The 16,696-nt window shown below is 47.6% G+C and overlaps 1 protein-coding gene across 5 annotated transcripts in view; it reads left to right on the top strand.

The window, feature by feature from the left end:
* ZNFX1 (zinc finger NFX1-type containing 1) overlaps nucleotides 1–16,696 on the top strand; it is a 36,999-nt gene that overhangs the window by 7,987 nt on the left and 12,316 nt on the right. For all 5 annotated transcript variants that reach the window (XM_043495873.1, XM_038369152.2, XM_043495875.1 and 2 more), the window contains 4 exons: nucleotides 1,507–1,624; nucleotides 3,091–3,341; nucleotides 3,483–3,622; nucleotides 3,854–4,008. In XM_043495873.1, the coding sequence (XP_043351808.1) occupies nucleotides 1,507–1,624; nucleotides 3,091–3,341; nucleotides 3,483–3,622; nucleotides 3,854–4,008 (664 nt within the window). The remainder of the gene's footprint in view (nucleotides 1–1,506; nucleotides 1,625–3,090; nucleotides 3,342–3,482; nucleotides 3,623–3,853; nucleotides 4,009–16,696) is intronic.

Raw genomic sequence — 16,696 nt, 5'->3', positions numbered from 1 at the left:
AGAAATACCATGGGGAAATAGTTTTACTTTGTGTAATGACTCATCCACTCCCAGTCTCTATTCAAGCCTAAGTTAATTGTATTCAGTTTTCAAATTAATTCCAATTCAGCAGTCTCTGGTTGGAGTCTGTTTTTGAAGCTTTTTTGTTGAAGGTTTTCCTCCTCTCCTCCCCCCCCACCCCCCTGCTGGTGATGGCTTATCTTAAGTGATCACTCTCCTTACAGTGTGTATGATAAACCCATTGTTTCATGTTCTCTGTGTGTGTATATAAATCTCTCCTCTGTTTTTTCCACCAAATGCATCCGATGCAGTGAGCTGTAGCTCACGAAAGCTTATGCTCTAATAAATTTGTTAGTCTTTAAGGTGCCACAAGTACTCCTTTTTCTTTTTGCGAATACAGACTAACACGGCTGCTACTCTGAAACCATTCATCTCATAGAATGCTAACTGTGAAACTGAGTGATGGCAATTTAACAGAGCTGAATGTGGTCTGCTGCTCTCCAACAGATGCAGTGAAGGAAACGGGCAATGGAATAGCTGGTTAATATCAAGAATCAATGGGGAAGTGAACTAGAAGTTTCTCTGAGCATGCTCACAAGGGTTAGGGAAAGAGGAGATTTGTCCCCTTCCCTGTTGCCAAAGCCTCAATGCCTCTCCTGCCTTCCTAGGTACCAAAATCCTTAGCAGTTCCCCTAGCTGCTGCCAAATCCTTCAGCTGCCCTCATGATGCTACAATGTATTTTCTTTGTCATTGCAGAAGTCTTGGGCAAACAGACTGGTTTGGGGCAAAGTGAATTTCAAGTGACCCTTTCAGCTTAAATCCCATTTGTCTGCAAATGCTTTGCTTGTGCCTGTGACTAGAGCACTGCGTTCTCTAAGGCCCTGGACCTGCAAGCAGCTGGGTGTGGGCAGACCCCATGCAGAGCCCCAGTTAGAGCTCCTTGCAGGATTAGAATTTAAAGGGAAAAACCTTTCTTTGGTTTTCCTCTGTGCAGCTGGCAGCACTCTGTATGGAGTCAGTGTCACATTTTTCCCCATGGAGTCTGTTTCTTCTGTGAGTCTCATATAGCCAGAGGGAAGAGAGGAGTTATTTAAGTAGAGTATGACTGCTAACCCATAAAAATTGGCAGTGATCTTAGGGTAAAGAGGTGGGGGAGATATAGGGCTGATGTAGGACCAGAAACTGCTTTCAGCTCACTCTTTGAAACTGCCTAGATTTCAAGCTGATATTTCCTTTATTATCAATATAAAAACACCAATAATGAAGGGAAGTTGTCCTATATTCAGTTCAGTAAAAATCCTGATTTCTGAAGGTACCTGAAGCTGCCACAGACTTCCCCTCTGCTGCACTGAGGCAGCAAGCAAGAGTCTTGCTGCCAGATTTGGGTCTGGCCCTAGTTAAGCTGCCTGTGTGTGTATGTATTGAAGAGGAGTGTATGATAGTTTGGCTTCAAACTGTTGCTCTGAGCTGCACAGGCTTTGCTGATTTATTTCTCATTGCACTAGGATGACGAGTGGTTTTGCTACAAGGGTTCAAGGAACTCTATGATTCTGGAGTGGTTGGGCCTTGGTGTTACTGCCTTCACCCAGAGTGGTGCAGAGAACCTAGCAGCTGAGAATGCAGGTAAGAGGCTCATACCTCCTTCAGGTGTGTGAAGCAAGTGCCACAAGTACTCCTTTTCTTGAAGCAAGTGTATATCCATGTGTGACATTGCACTCCATATGATTTTTGAAAATGTGTGAATATAATGTGACTGGAATATGCTTCATGCAAAAGGTCTCTTGCAAGCTATCATTACAAACCTTAAATCTACTGAGTGTGGTCATCCTATTTGTATAAACGTTTCATTTTTCTATCTGAAACTAGAAAGATAACTGAGGTCCTATTGTAATTATGCAAAATATGGGCCATTAATGGTGGTTTGGAATCTTGATGGCTCCTATCAACTAGGACAATTGGTTGTAAATCGCTCTGTTTACTTGCAAGCCTTCCCGTGAGTCAGGCCAGGAAGAATGGAGGCTTGTGGGGGGGGGGGGTGTCTCACAGGACGTGTGACCATGTCACCTGGTACTGGACTCTCTTTAACCTGGTGCTTTTCCATTTAGAAGGAGGGGTGGGGACCCAAAGAGACACAAGATTCCCGCCTTGTGCCAAAGCTATATAAGGGGGTGCAACAGAACAAAGGGGGCTGCAGTCATGAAAATTCCCCAGGCTCCTGCCTGAGCTGAAACAAGGACTGTACCAGGGGAAAGGATTGGGCCCAGATTAGAAAGTAGTCTAGTCTGTGAAAGAAGCTTATTGGAACATTTGAGGGTGAGATTTACCTGTATTCAGTTTCTTAATGCATTAGGCTTAGACTTGCGTGTTTTTCTTACTTTATTCTGTCTGTTATTACTTGGAACCACTTAAATCCTACTTTTTATACTTAATATCACTTTTGTTTATTATTGAACCCAAAGTAAGTAATTAGTACCTGGGGGAACAAACAGCTGTGCATATCTCTCTGTGTTTTAGAGGGCGGACAATTTGAGTTTATCTTGTATAAGCTTTATACAGAGTAAAATGGATTTATTTGGGGTTTGGATCCCATTGGGAGCTGGGTGTCGGGGTGCTAGAGACAGGAACACGTCTTAAACTGTTTTCAGTTAAGTCTGCTGCTTTGGGGCACGTGGTTCAGACCCTCAGTCTGAGATGAAGCAGACTGGCATGTCTGGCTCAATAAGACAGGGTTCTGGAGTTCCAAACTGGCATGGAAAGTGAGCTCAGCCCACCAGGTGACCGTCCCAAGGGGGTCTCTGTGACCCAACCCGTCAAACCATGCATGAGGCCTGTGGTAGGGGAGCGAATGCATAAGCCAGGAGGTGCGTGGTGAGGGGGAGCTATGGTTGAGCAGATATTGAAAAAGTGCATGATGAAGGGGAAGGGAGGGGAGATGAGTGTTTGTTTGAAAAGTACCATGGCTAATTAAAATCCCAGCATGCCCCTCTCCACTCCTGCGTTCTCCTCCTACTGCAGTGTCCCTCTCTCCTCCCTTTAGCTGCATTGTCCTCACTGATGCCTCCATGTATGGCTGGTTTACTGTCTTATAGGTGGCCAGCAGGATGGAGAGGAGGAGCAGGAGGGGGAGGAGGAAGGGGAACAGCTGCTGGAGATCCCAGAGGAGGCTGACCTAATTCAGGCAGACCGAGTGATTGAGGAAGAGGAGACAGCCAGGCCTCAGCAGAGGAGGGAGGATGAGAATGGTGCCATCATGGAACTGGCAAATATGCTCCTGGCCATGAAGCTGGAAAAGCAGAGTCAAGGGGCAGCCCAGCCACAGCAGGAAGCTGTGGAGTGGGAGGTAAACACATTCACTGGGACTGTGAGGCTTTTTTTTTTGTTTTCTTGCTTTTTTGCTTCCTCTGGATAGGGAGGGAGTGATGGGGGAATGCTGGTGCTGAGCACTGTAAGTGTAACTGCTTGATGGGAGTTTTTCCTGCAGATGCAACGAGCTCAGAGGAGGAAAATGAAGCAGAAGATGAGGGCTGAGCTCCGTAAACTGAATGCAATGACTGAGGCAGAGGCCAGGGCTATCCAGGACTTGTGGCAGCTGGACCTCAGCTTCCGCTGGAGGCTGTATAGGTAACAATGCTCTTGGATGTGTTGGGCAGGCGATGCCCAGAGATTGCCCCCAGTTTGCTTGCTCCCCTTTTTATGTAAAGTACTCATCTGGCCTTCACTATTTTCAGATGGAGAAGTAAGGCACTAATACTAAATGGCTTGCCCAAGATCACAGTCTGGAATCTAGGTCTGAGTCCTAGGTTAGCGTCTTAAGCATCCTTCCTCTCATTTGGTGATCATGCTCTTCTCCAGGCGCTGGCTACAGATGTACCAGGGGGAGATTCGACGAAAGATCCTGCAGCATGAGCAGCAGTACCAGGTGGCAGCAGAGAGGTTGGCGGAACTGAGGCTGCAGGAGGATCTCTGCATTCTCAAGGAGGCCCTGGTTGTAGGGATGACGACTACAGGTGAGTGGCATTTGGGGAACAAACCAGCACTGCATCCTAGGTCAGTGGAGGGACACAGTTCCCAGTGGATTCCATCTCCAGAATCAGTAGGTGGGGTGTGGGGGTGTGTGTGGAGTCACAAACAGGCAGCTAACAGGAGGGTTTTGGAGGTTGAAGCAGCGGACTCTATGCTTGGGGATAGTGGGCCTTGGTGACTGGTGCACTGAGCTAATCTGTTTAGTTTTTTTTCCTGTGTTGTGTAGCTGGGCCATGGGCCCCTGAATTAGCAGCTCAGACAGATCTGTTTTATTGGTGTCTTGGTAAGGGCCATGTAGCTTTGATCTTTGAGCAGTCGTCTTCTCCTTTTCCCCCTTGTGCCCCCCCACCTCCCTCCCCGTTTGAAGACTGAGTGACTAGTTGCTTCTTGCTGGTAGGTGGTGGAGCTAAGCAGGATAAAAAGTCAGTTGCTTGACAAATTTGTGAGCTACAAACAGGCAGCTAACAGAGTTTCAGAGGGTGTTTGGCAAGGGAGTGTGAGGGATTGTACCTAAAAGGAAAGCCCAACTCTTGATGACCTTCAATGGAACAGCTGTGACCTGCACCAGATATGCCATGTTTTTTTTCCTGCCTGAAGTCGGAAGGGATTTTGTGTATTACATGGAAGTTGGTGGCTATGTTGGAAGAATAGTCTCTTGGATTGGAAGGACAAGTGCAGATGTAACACAGCATCAGAGAGACTGAGAAGTTCCATTGCTGTTACAGATTTAGTGAAGAAAGGAACTGGCCACCAAGGAATCTGAGGAGGCTTGGCAATTTGTAACCACTGAATGCAAGATGATGAGGCAGACAATGATAGGCAGGCTTTGACCATCAGAATGATGATGATCAGGATGAATTCCACAAAGCTAGAGGTTTCCAAATTATACTGGGTACTCTGTGTAGAAACTGCTGAAAATATCTCTGAAGCTCCACCTGGTCAAATTCAACAGAGAGGTGTATGGGACATACCCATGGATGGCTGCTCAGCCCAACTTGCAAGAAAAAACGACCATGCTGATAAAGGTGTTCAACTGTACAGGGAAGACAGATGAGCCTTGCTGGGGATTCCATCCTAAGAAAAATGGATAGAACATTCTGCAAGGGACAGATGACAGGATGGTGTGCTGTTTTCCTGGAGCCGAGACACTAGACATCACTTTAGATTAGATAGGCTTTTAAAGTCGATGGGGATGAATCCTCTAGTGATGGTGCATGTCAGTACTAATGACACTGCATTGTAGGATCTCATAGATTATGAATGACTTCAGGGAACTCAGAAGGGTGCTGAAGGAGAAAAATGTCCTGGTGATCCTTCCAGTTCCATGAGTGAAGGAAGACGGAAGATGCTGGAAGTGAACTGCTAGCTAGGTAAGTGGTGGAATGTAGATTAAATTTAGTTTTGTGGAATATTGGTCCACCCTCTTTGGGGAGAGGGGACTGTACAGTTTGGATTTGAATGGCCTCCATCTCAGTAGAAGGGGAGCCAGAGTAGTCAGGCATGTGTTAAACTAAACAAAGGTGGAAGGTGAAAAGAAGAGCCAAATGAGCACTCATTCAGCACAAAATTATGAGAACAAAATTAATCAAGAAACCAAAAGATATGAAGAGGAGAATTTATTTAATTGCTCATACAGCAATGCTCTGTGTCTGAGAAACAAACAAGGAATTAAAATTGCTTGCTTATTAGCAAAAATTCAACATGGTCTGTATTTGGTGGGATTTGTGTGATTTGAAATGTTAAAATCAATGGTTATAACTTATTAGGAAGGACTGAGTGGGGGGGGGGAAAGGGGAGTGGGAGTAGCAATCTGTCAAATTACATTACCTATTTCAGAGTCATTGACATCTTGGACAATGATCTTGAATGCATATGCATCAATGTCTTAATGGATAAAGCATAAGACAGGGTACTGTCAGGTGTCTGCTGTAGACCCCCAAATCACACTAGGAAACAGGATGATCGGCTGTATAAGCACTTATATATAAGTGTAGGGGAAAAAAACTCCTCTTGATTATGGGGGACTTCAATCTAAGTGAGTGACACATGCTGGAGGTTTCATGGTGCCAGTACTAAAATATCTTTGGAATTACTAAATATTTTATAGATAATTTCCTAACTCATTGTTGAATCCAACGTGAGGGAATTCTGTATTGGGTCCTCTTTTGACAGATAAAGAGGAATTGATCACAGAACTAAAAATGAGCGGTAGTTTAGGTACAGTAACTCCTCACTTAAAGTTGTCCTGGTTAATGTTTCATTGTTACGTTACATTGCTGATCAATTAGGGCAGTAGTCTCCAAACTGGAGTGCGCAAGATGATCCCAGGGGGTCCGCAGCAGCAGGATCGCTGCTGGACAGCACTCCACCGTTTTTTGTTCTTCGGTAGCAGCTCTGCACGTCCATGGCTGGTGTTCCCCTCCGGCAGAGTGCCTGCGGCAGGTCTTCTGGTCTTCACCCTGGGGGTGTGCAAGCCAAAAAGTTTGGAGACCACTGAATTAGGAAACATGTTAGTTTAAAGTATAACATTGTTTAGCAACCACCTGCTTTGTCCACTGCTTGCAGGAAGGGAAGCTCATTGCAGCTAGCTGGTGGGGGCTTGGAACCAGGGTGGACCAGCAGCTCCCCTAAGTTCCCTGTGCAGCAGCTGCCCAGCAGGCTACCACTTGCCAGCAGTTCAGCTGTCCCTCCCCCAACTGCCATGTGCTGCTCCTGCCCTCTGTCTTGGAGCTGCTCCTGGGCACTCCTGCTTGCTGTGCAGAGGAGAGGGGGACTAATGTCAGGGTGTCCCCCTCCCTCCTATTCCTGCCCCCTGCTTACCCCTTCTCCATATAGAGCAGGGGGGAGACACAACAGGGGTCAGGATGGAGAGAGCTGTCTAGCTGCTACCTCAACTTCCTGATGGTTTTTAAAGGCAGTGTACTTAGAATGTGGTGTCAGCGTACTTAAAGGGGCAATGCGCATCAATCTCTCTCTCACACACACAGGGTGTCTCTATCTGCCATGCTGTCTCTCCTCCCTCCTTTCGTGCTGCCTAACTCTTGAGGGCTCAGCCGAATGCGAGTTCATCATTTAGCAATAAGGCATTCCCTGCGAAATATCCCACCTTCTTTCACCCTCTAATTTCACCACCTCAACCAAGCTCCACAATAATCATTGCTGTGTACAGTATTAAATTGTTTAAAACTGTCTGGTGAAAAAAATTTACCTGGAACCAACCCCCCCCCCCCACCCCTTACATTAATACTTATGGGGAAATTGGATTCACTTAAAGTTGCATTTTTCAGGAACATAACTACAACGTTAAGCGAGGAGTTAATGTACTAATGTCACAGATCCACAGGTCTGGTGCTCTGGAACAATCTCTGGGAGGACCCCTACAATGTGTTAACCCTGTAACCCCCTTAGCTTCACCACCTCCTTGGAGCAAACCTTGGAGCCTTCAGCACCTCTGCTTCATGCCATGAGGTCCCCCTCAGTGAGTCCACGTGAACTGGATACCTGGGCAAGACTTACACACCCAAAAAGAGCAATGCAACCCTAACTTAATCGGGAGTGACTCAGCCAGCGGTGTAAAAACAGAAGACTTTATTAGATTTCTGGAACAAAGCGTAGAAAGTCCTTAAGTTAGCATACAGAACAGAAAAGTTATAACCAAGTCCATCTGGGTCTGTCCAGAGCCTCAAACTCTCTTAGCCTCAGTCCAGAAGAGACTCCTGCTTCCAGCAGCCCCACCTGACCCTCCTTAGTTCTTTGTTTTGTTCCCAGGTGAGGAGGTTTTTACTTGTCTGTCTTCCTTAGCTCTTTGTTCTCCAGCTGGTTAAAACGGGCTGGCTTCCTCCAGAAGGGTCCATTGTCCACGGTCATCAGCTGTTGGGTACCATATGTGTGGTCCACTGTCTTCTGGGACGCTCCAGGGCAAGGGACCCGGGACCCAGGCCCCAGACAGCCAGGTGCCAGTCACACCTGGATCTCTACAAAGAATAAACAACCTTTTTCCCCCTACCTTTTAACCATGCAGGATATAGGGGAAACTAAGGCATGCGCACACACATACAATATTCATCCAAAATATTACGAAAAATTTCCACTTTGTCACAACAAGTGATGGTAATTTGATCACATTTTGTTATATGGAAACAGAATAAAGTCTAAACCACTAATAAAAATGTGGTGCTTTAAAAGGGCCAATTTCCCAAAGCTGAAAATAATTATGAACCAAATCAGTTGGAGAATTTAAACAGAAAAATGTGAATGATTGGGAATTGTTTAAAAACACTTTACTGGATGCATGAAAGGCCACAATAAGACAGAATGCTATACTGCTTTAAAAAAAAAAATCCCTCTTTTTTAGAGGGGAAATGAGGGCAGCTATAAATCGTTAAATACAACTGGAAGAAAGGAAAAATAGATCATAAACCAGAAGATAGGAATTGTAGAAAACTGATAAAGGAAGCAAAAGGACACATTGAGAAATCTATGGCCACCAGAGTTAAGGACAAGGAAGAGATTAAGTACATTATGAATAAAATGCATTGGGCCATTACCAAATGGAAATGATAGAATTATCAATAATGTAAAAAAGGCAGGAGTATTTGTAGCCTTAGTGATGGATTGGTGATTGATTAATCTCAGACCAGTGGTTCTCAAAGTTGGTCTGCCACTTGTTCAGGGAAAGCCCCTGGCGCGCCGGACCGGTTTGTTTACCTGCCGCATCTGCAGGTTCGGCTGATCATGGCTCCCACTGGCCACGGTTCACCGCTCCAGGCCAATGGGGGCTGCTGGAAGCGGCACGGGCCAAGGGATGTGCTGATGTGGGACGTGATTAATCAAGAATTAAAGAAAAGTAATTAATGCCAATCAATGGAGGTTTGTGGAAGATCGATCCTGTCAAACTAACTTGATATGTGTTTTGAGATTACGTGTGTGGTTGATAAAAGTAAAAGCGTTTGTGCAATATACTTAGAATTCCATAAGGCATGTGACTTGGTACTACACTGTTTAATTAGAAAACTAGACATACAAAATTAGCATGGCATGCAATAAATAGATTAAAAACTGTCTGAAAGGTCTCAAAAGGTAACTGTAAATGGGGAATAATCCATGAATGGATGCGTTTCTAATGGGGTCCCTTAGGGATCTGTTCTTGGCTCTACAATATTTAACATTTTTATCAGTGATCTGGGGGACAACATAAAATCATCACCGATCAAGTTGGCAGATGACCTAGAAATTGGGGAGTGGTAAATAATGAAGAGTACAGATTACTCATAAAGTGATCTGGATCATGTGGTAAGCTGGGTGCAAGGAAACAGTGTTTTAATGCAGGCAAATGTAAGGACGTATGTATCTGAACAAAGAATGCAGGCTACGCTTGCAAGATTGGAATGGGACTATCTGGGAAGCAGTTTCTCTGAAAAAGACGTAAAGGTCATGATGGGTCATCAGCTGAACATGAGCTTGCAAGTGCAATTGTGGCCAAAAGGGCTAATGCACTCCTTGGATGTATAAACAAGAAAATATCAAGTAGGAGTTAGTAGTTTAATATTAATTCTGCATTTGGTGCAACTGCTGCTGGAATACTGTGTCTAGTTCTAGTGTCCACAATTCAAGAAGGATTCATAGATTCCCAGGCCAGAAGGGACCACTGTGATCTTGTAGTCTGACCTCTTGTATAAAACAGGCCTGAGAACTTCCCCAAAATAACTCCTGGAGCAGAGCTTTTAGGAAACATCCAATCTTGATCTAAAAATTGCAAGTGATGGAGAATCCACTATGATGCTTTGTAAATTGTTCCAGTGGTTAATGACCATTTTCACCCAAGCTGCCTTCCAACTAGTTCCTGCTTGTTTGTCAGGACCAAATCCAGAATAGCCTCTCTTAGTTGCTTTCTCCACTTTCTGTAACAAAAAATTGTATCCAGTGCATTCCAAGAACTTGTGGGATAATCTGTACCCTGCTCTATTATTTTCCCAACAGCTGTCTGGGAGGTTGAAGTCTTCCATCATCACTACATCCTCTGTTTTGGATGATTTTGTTAGGTTTTTAAATAAAACCCTCATACAGTTTTTCTTCCTGGTTAGGTGGTCTATAGTAGCTACCTACCCTGACATCACCCTTGTGGTTTTTTTTTTTTTTTTTTTTTTACCCCTTTTATCATTTCCTTGAGGCTTTCAGCAGGTATACGTCCCACTTCTATCTCATCCTTCGTGCAAGTGTATATCTTTGATATATTGAGCCACACAACCTCCCTTATTTCCCTTTCTGAACAAGCTGTTCCCTTCGAAATCAATATTCCAGTTATGTGAATTCCCCCACCTTTTCTCCTCCATGAGCTGAATGGGTAGTTCCTGCAGAAGGAGATGGTTAGGAACATGGTAGAAGCAAAGGTCATAGGATCACACTTGTTGCCCATCTGTAATGCTTCCCAGGGATGCCTAAGGTTGTAGGGCACCTAGCTACCACCTGCCCTTCACATGATGAAACCTTGTCTGTGCCTGCCAGGGATCAGCTTCCTTAACCCCACCATCCACAGTCAACATAAGCACTCTCCTCTTAGCCTACACAGGCTCCACCATACCTTTGAGGTTAGTGATAAATACCGTCCAACATCATACACACATTCTGGAGCCTAAATTTAACTAACATGCCTACTTATCGAAGAAGGTCCTGCTTACCTGGAGTCCTTCTCACAGTATTTTTCAACCAGGATGGCTGAGACCATCCTTTCCTAAAACCAAGCCTGCCAGCTGCTTTTCTTCCTAGATGAAGGGTGCCTGAGCATGTCTCTGCACCCCTGGATACATTAGACCAGTCCTTCGTTCTTCATCTTTAAACCTGTGTGTGTGTACCCCCTCCCCCCCATTCACCTTTTCCTGTTAATTTCCTCTCTTAAAGTTCCTGCAATCTCTTCATTAGCATTTGACTTATGTCAATAGACCTTCATTGTATGACACTCAGTATACAGAGGTTTATTAGAGCCCTGGGCAAAAGAACATTTGGGTCCCCACACCCCATTAAAAATACAAATGTATCAAAAACCATTAATACAAAGGTGCCATTCAGTGTTTACGCACTGCATTAATAAAGCAAATCCTATTTCAGTTCATTATTCCTAAATTAACTGCTCAGTTTTTCCACATAGAAAATGAGTCTGGCTAGATATTATCTGTACCATTACACAAAGGTATTCACTGCTGATCTGGACAACATGGCTGTTGCAATAATCAGTCATTCACTGTTCTACAAGTGATTCTTTAATCTCCCCCAATTTTCTTAAACCTGACCATTAAACGTTTTTTTCCACCCATTGATCCTGTTACAGTTTAATTGTTCAACTGTGGAAGCAAAGGTGTCTGAAAGACAACAGTCACAATTCCAGAAAGTAACCTAATTAAAAGAAATAATCCTTACCTGAGGTAAAATTACTCTATTATTAAGAACTTTAATTTCTTCTTCAAATGATTGCTTATATCGATTCCAGTTAGATGTGCATGTGCTGCATGCACAGTCATCGGAAAGTTTTTCCTCTAGCAGCAGCCGTCGGGTTGGCTGTGGAGCCCCCTGGAGTGGTGTCGTCTTTGTGGTCAATATATGATCCTGCCGACCCGGCGCCTCCTCAGTTTCTTCTTACTGCCAGTGACAGTTGTTGCAACTGTGGTGTCTTGCTCAGCAAGTTCTACCACATTTCCGTAGCCTCTTTGTTTTTGTCTCTGTTCTTTATACGTGTTAGTTAGTATTTGTTCTTAGCAGTTTGGCTGGGGGGTTTACCCTCTATCCCGACGGCTTTTTCTCGGGAGGGCTTTCGTGCCCAAGTCCCAGGGGTTCAAGCCCTGCAAGTCCTGCTCCAAGCCCATGCCAATGGGCAACTCCCACGATGCTTGTCTGAAGTGTCTGGGGGAGGCTCACCAAGCCGATTTAATGCAGGATTTGTAAAGGGTTTCTCCTCAGAACCAAAAAGGAGCAAGACTTTTGCCTTAAGCAGTTCCTTATGGAGGCACACTTAGACTTCAGCTTCTGTTGGCACAGCAGGACCCGGAACTGAGTTCTTCGGTGCATAACACCACAGCAACAGTGATTTAAGCGGCACCATGAATGGATTCAAGTTGAGAGCTGCGGCACCACCGCTCCCCGGCGCCAAAACAAGTGGGATCGACCTGACACCGCTCCCACTCCCTGGTGCAGAAATGGCACCAAAAGCAAGGGAGGAGCAGCTCTCTGTCCCAGAGGCCCACCCCTCTGGAGCTGGCCAATGGGGCATGTCCTCGTGAAGAGCACCCAGTTCCAAAGCCTGCAGAGACAGTACTGTTGACTTTGATTTTGGTCCCGCAAGGGGGACCATGAAGTCCGGTGCCGTTGGACTCCCCAGCCCACATCATTGAGGAGGTGGAGCTGCCATTCACCCTGGACACCTTTGCGGCAGCAAGGGACCTCATCGCCATGACAGCGCCAAGGTAACCTACGATTTGCGCTAAGCCTCTGGTACCACATCGTATGGCACTGTCTTGAGGCAAATCATGATGATCTGGCCCTTGGCACCACTGATAGAATCTCAGCGCCACTCGAGGTCATGCCAGTGCTCCTGATCGCGACGCCAATCCACACATCAGGCCCCATCACGCAGCAGGTCCTGGACCCAGCACAGGTCCTGACGCCACTCAGCAACCCAGAGTAGCTCCAGTCTCGTGGCACTGCTCTCCAGCCTTGCGGCACCACTCGCCAGATCCGCTCCGCTCGGCACTGCCCTGGCCTCTGACTCAGAGGCGGGATCTAGGTACTCGGAGCGACGCAGATACCGGTCAGGCCTTGGACACTCTGAGGTGGGGGCAGGGCTGTGGCCTGCGCAGTGGCAGGGACCAGTGCAGTGGCCATTCTGGACCCCGTGGGCATACCACCGGGCCCAAGGCGCCCAGCCTAAAGGCTCCTGATCGGCCACCTCTGAACCGAGGATGCTGGGGGCCTCAGCCAGTCACCCCACCCCTAGGGGTGCCGAGGAGGCACCATGCCCCTGTCCCCCCCTCGGAACCAACTCCATTGCCAGTTCCTGAGCCTGGTACAGCCAGTGAGACAGGTCGTCAGGTTCTCGATGAAGGGGCAGGAATGGCAGAAGGAAGCCTTTCAACCCCCCTTCTGGACAAGGCCAGGGCCCGACCAAACCATTATCGGGTTCCAAGCAGGCCTTTTTGAAGGGGCACCTGAGGATGGCACACCAGACTCATTCCCGGATCCTTCCCCGCCCTTTTTGAATAGTTTGTCCAATTCTTCTATGCATGGTCCCAAATAATCTCAGACTGCTGGGTCCTCTGCACGATGGAAGTGGGATACTCTCTCCATTTCTGCTCCTACCGTCCCTCCCACCCCCCTTCTCCATCCCTCTTCAGGGACCCCTCTCACGAGCAACTCCTTATCCAGGAGGTGCAGGCACTCCTTGCCATGGGAGAGGTTGAGGAAGTTCCTCAGGAGCTAAGGGGCAAGGGATTCTACTCCCAATACTTCCTAATCCCCAAGACCAATGGGGGTCTCAGACCCATTCTAGACCTGCGAGGACTCAACAAGTTCATGGTAAAGTTGAAGTACTGCATGGTCTCCCTGGGCACCATTATCCCTTCCCTGGATCCAGGAGACTGGTATGCTGCCCTCGACATGAAGGATGCGTACTTACACATAGCGATTCATCCAGCACACAGTGTTGTCCTACACTTTAGTGGTCAACAACAAGCATTACCAATTCACTGCTCTCCCATTCGGCCTTTCAACAGCCCTCCAAGTGTTCACCAAGTGCATGTCGGTCATGGCTGCTTTCCTCTGTTGCCAGCAGGTGCAAGTATACCCCTACCTCGATGACTGGCTACTCAGGGGCCACGCCAAGGCACAGGTGCAGTTCCAAATCTGTTTGATCAGGTGCACGTTTGAATGGCTGGGTCTCCTCCTCACCTTGGGGAAGTCGACCTTGGAATCGACCCGGAGAATACAATTTATTGGGGCAGTGTTGGACTTGGTTCAGGCACAAGCCCTTCTGCTAGAGTCCCAATTCTGAGCAATCATGGACATAATTCAAAGCCCGCAGCAGTTCCCAACTGCTCACAACAGCAAGGGGGTGCCAGAGTCTCCTCTGCCACATGGCTTCTTGCACTTACGTGTTCCGGCCCGCCAGGCTGTGGCTCAGACCATTGCAGGCATAGCTTGCATCGGCCTACTGCCCGGGGCACAACAGCTGGAATTCAGTGATCACGGTGCCAGGGCAGATCCTCACTTCCCTCTACTGGTGGCTTGACCCCCAAGCGGTGTGCGGAGGAGTCTCCTTCCACAATCCTCAACCTTCCTTGTCCCTGGTTACAGATGCGTTGTCTCTGGGATGTGGGGGGCACATCTGCAGGACCTCCAGACACAGGGCCTATGGTCACAGGATGAGCTCTCCCTACATATCAACATCAAGGAGCTGAGGATGGTGCGCCTTGCTTTCCAGGCCTGACTGCAAAGCCATTGTGTAGCGGTTCTAATGGACAACACCACCACCATGTTTTACATTAACAAGCAAGAGGGAGCCCGTTCCTCTCCCTTATGCCAGGAGGCCCTCCAGCTGTGGGAGTTCTGCATAGCCCACTCCATTCACCTGGAAGCATCCTTTCTACCAGGAGTTCAGAACACTCTGGTGGATCACCTCAGCAGGTCCTTCCGCATGCACAAGTGGTCCATCCGGCCAGATGTCCTACACCTCATTTTCCAAAGGTGGGGGTTTCCCCAGGTTGACCTGTTTGTCACCCAGCACAACAGGAAGTGCCCAATGTTCTGCTTCTTCCAGGGTCACAGCCGAGGCTCCCTCACGGATGCATTCCTTCTACCCTGGAGAGGTTGCCTGCTCTACGCCTTTTCCCCCATTCCCCCTCATGCATGAGGTCCTGCTCGAGGTCCACAAGGAGTGGGCAAAAGTAATTCTGATAGCTCCAGTGTGGCCTCAACAACACTGGTACCCCCACACTACTGGAGCTGTTGGAGGCAATGGTCACGTTCCCTCTCTTCCCTGACTTACTCACTCAGGACCACGGTTGCCTCCCATCACCCCGACCTATGGTCCCTCCACCTCACGGCTTGGAAGCTTCATGGCTGAACCCAATGGAACTTCTGTGCTCGGAGCAAGTAAGGGAAGTCCTCCTCAGTAGCAGGAAGCCCTCTACCAGAGCCACGTATCTGGCAAAGTGGAAGAGATTCTCATGTTTGTGTGACCAGTGTCGCACACCTCCCCTCCAGGCATCGATACCTCTCACCTTTGGAGTACCTCCTACATCTGAAACGGCAAGGCCTGGCGGCATCCTCCGTAAGGGTACACCTCACTGCTATCTCGGCCTTCCACCCAGGAGCGTCTGCTTCATCTGTCTTCACCAACCCTATAGTTGGTTGCTTCCTTCCTTAAAGGTTTGGACCACCTACATCCCAAGATCCGGCAGCCTGTCCCTGCGTGGGACCTTAACCTGGTCCTTTCCAGGCTCATGGGGCCCCATTTGAACCACTGGAAACTTCCTCCCGCCTGTACCTGTCTTGGAAGGTAGCATTCCTGGTCGCCATTATGTCTGCGAGGAGGGTGTCTGAGCTAAAGGCTCTCACCTCTGATTCACCTTACACGGTTTTCCACAAGGATAAGGTGCAACTCAGGCAATATCCGGCCTTTCTTCCCAAGGTGGTGTTGCACTTCCACACCTGTCAGGTCATTTTCCTGCCCTCTTTTACCCCAAGCCTCATGCCAGTAACTGGGAGCAGCGGCTTCACTCCCTCAATGTTCGCCGAGCACTAGCTTTCTACATTGAGCGCACTAAGCTATTCAGAAAATCAAACCAGCTATTCATAGCAGTGGCAGACCGGAGGAAAGGACTCCCGGTCTCATCTCCAAGAATATCCTGGATCATGTCGTGCATCTGCGCATGCTACGAGCTGGCCAACATACCAGCCCCGGCTCTTACTGCACACTCCACGAGGGCCCAGGCCTCATCAGCGGTGTTCTTGGCCTAGGTCCCGATCCAAGAAATCTGCAGGGCAGCAACTTGGTCCGCGGTGCATACCTTCACTTCTCACTACGCCATCGTCTGGCACGCCAGAGATGACGCGACTTTCGGAAGAGCGGTGCTGCAATCAGTGTTCTCTTAACTCCGGCCCCACCGCCTAGGTAAGGCTTGGGAGTCACCTAATTGGAACAATATGAGCAATCACTGGAAGAAGGAACAACCGTTACTCACCTCTTTTAACTGTTGTTTTTCGAGATGTGTTGCTCATATCCATTCCAAACCCACCCGCCTTCCCCTCTGTCAGAGTAGCTGGCAATAAGGAACTGAGGAAGCGCCGGGTTGGCAGGGTCTTATATTGAGTGCCATGAAGGCGCCGCTCCAGGGGGATCGACAGGTGACACCTGACAGGTGCTGCTAGGGGAAAAACTTTCCGACGACTGTGCACGCAGCGCGCGCACACCTAATTGGAATGGATATGAACAACACATCTCAAAGAACAACAGTTATGAGAGGTAACCGTTTTTTTTTTTTTTTTTCAATCAACGGTGCACACTGGTTTAAAACAAAGTTTGCAATTGATCGTATAAACTATGAAAAAATTATGAAAGAATCTGATGTGTGCCAAAGTGATTGTCTTGGCCTTCTGCCAAAGGCAATTCATGTCAAACCTGAGAAA

This window comes from Dermochelys coriacea, chromosome 13 (assembly GCF_009764565.3).
Source record: "Dermochelys coriacea isolate rDerCor1 chromosome 13, rDerCor1.pri.v4, whole genome shotgun sequence".
NCBI lineage: Eukaryota > Metazoa > Chordata > Testudines > Dermochelyidae > Dermochelys > Dermochelys coriacea.
Note: the sequence above shows the minus strand (reverse complement) of the source record. Positions and strands in the feature narration are given on the sequence as shown.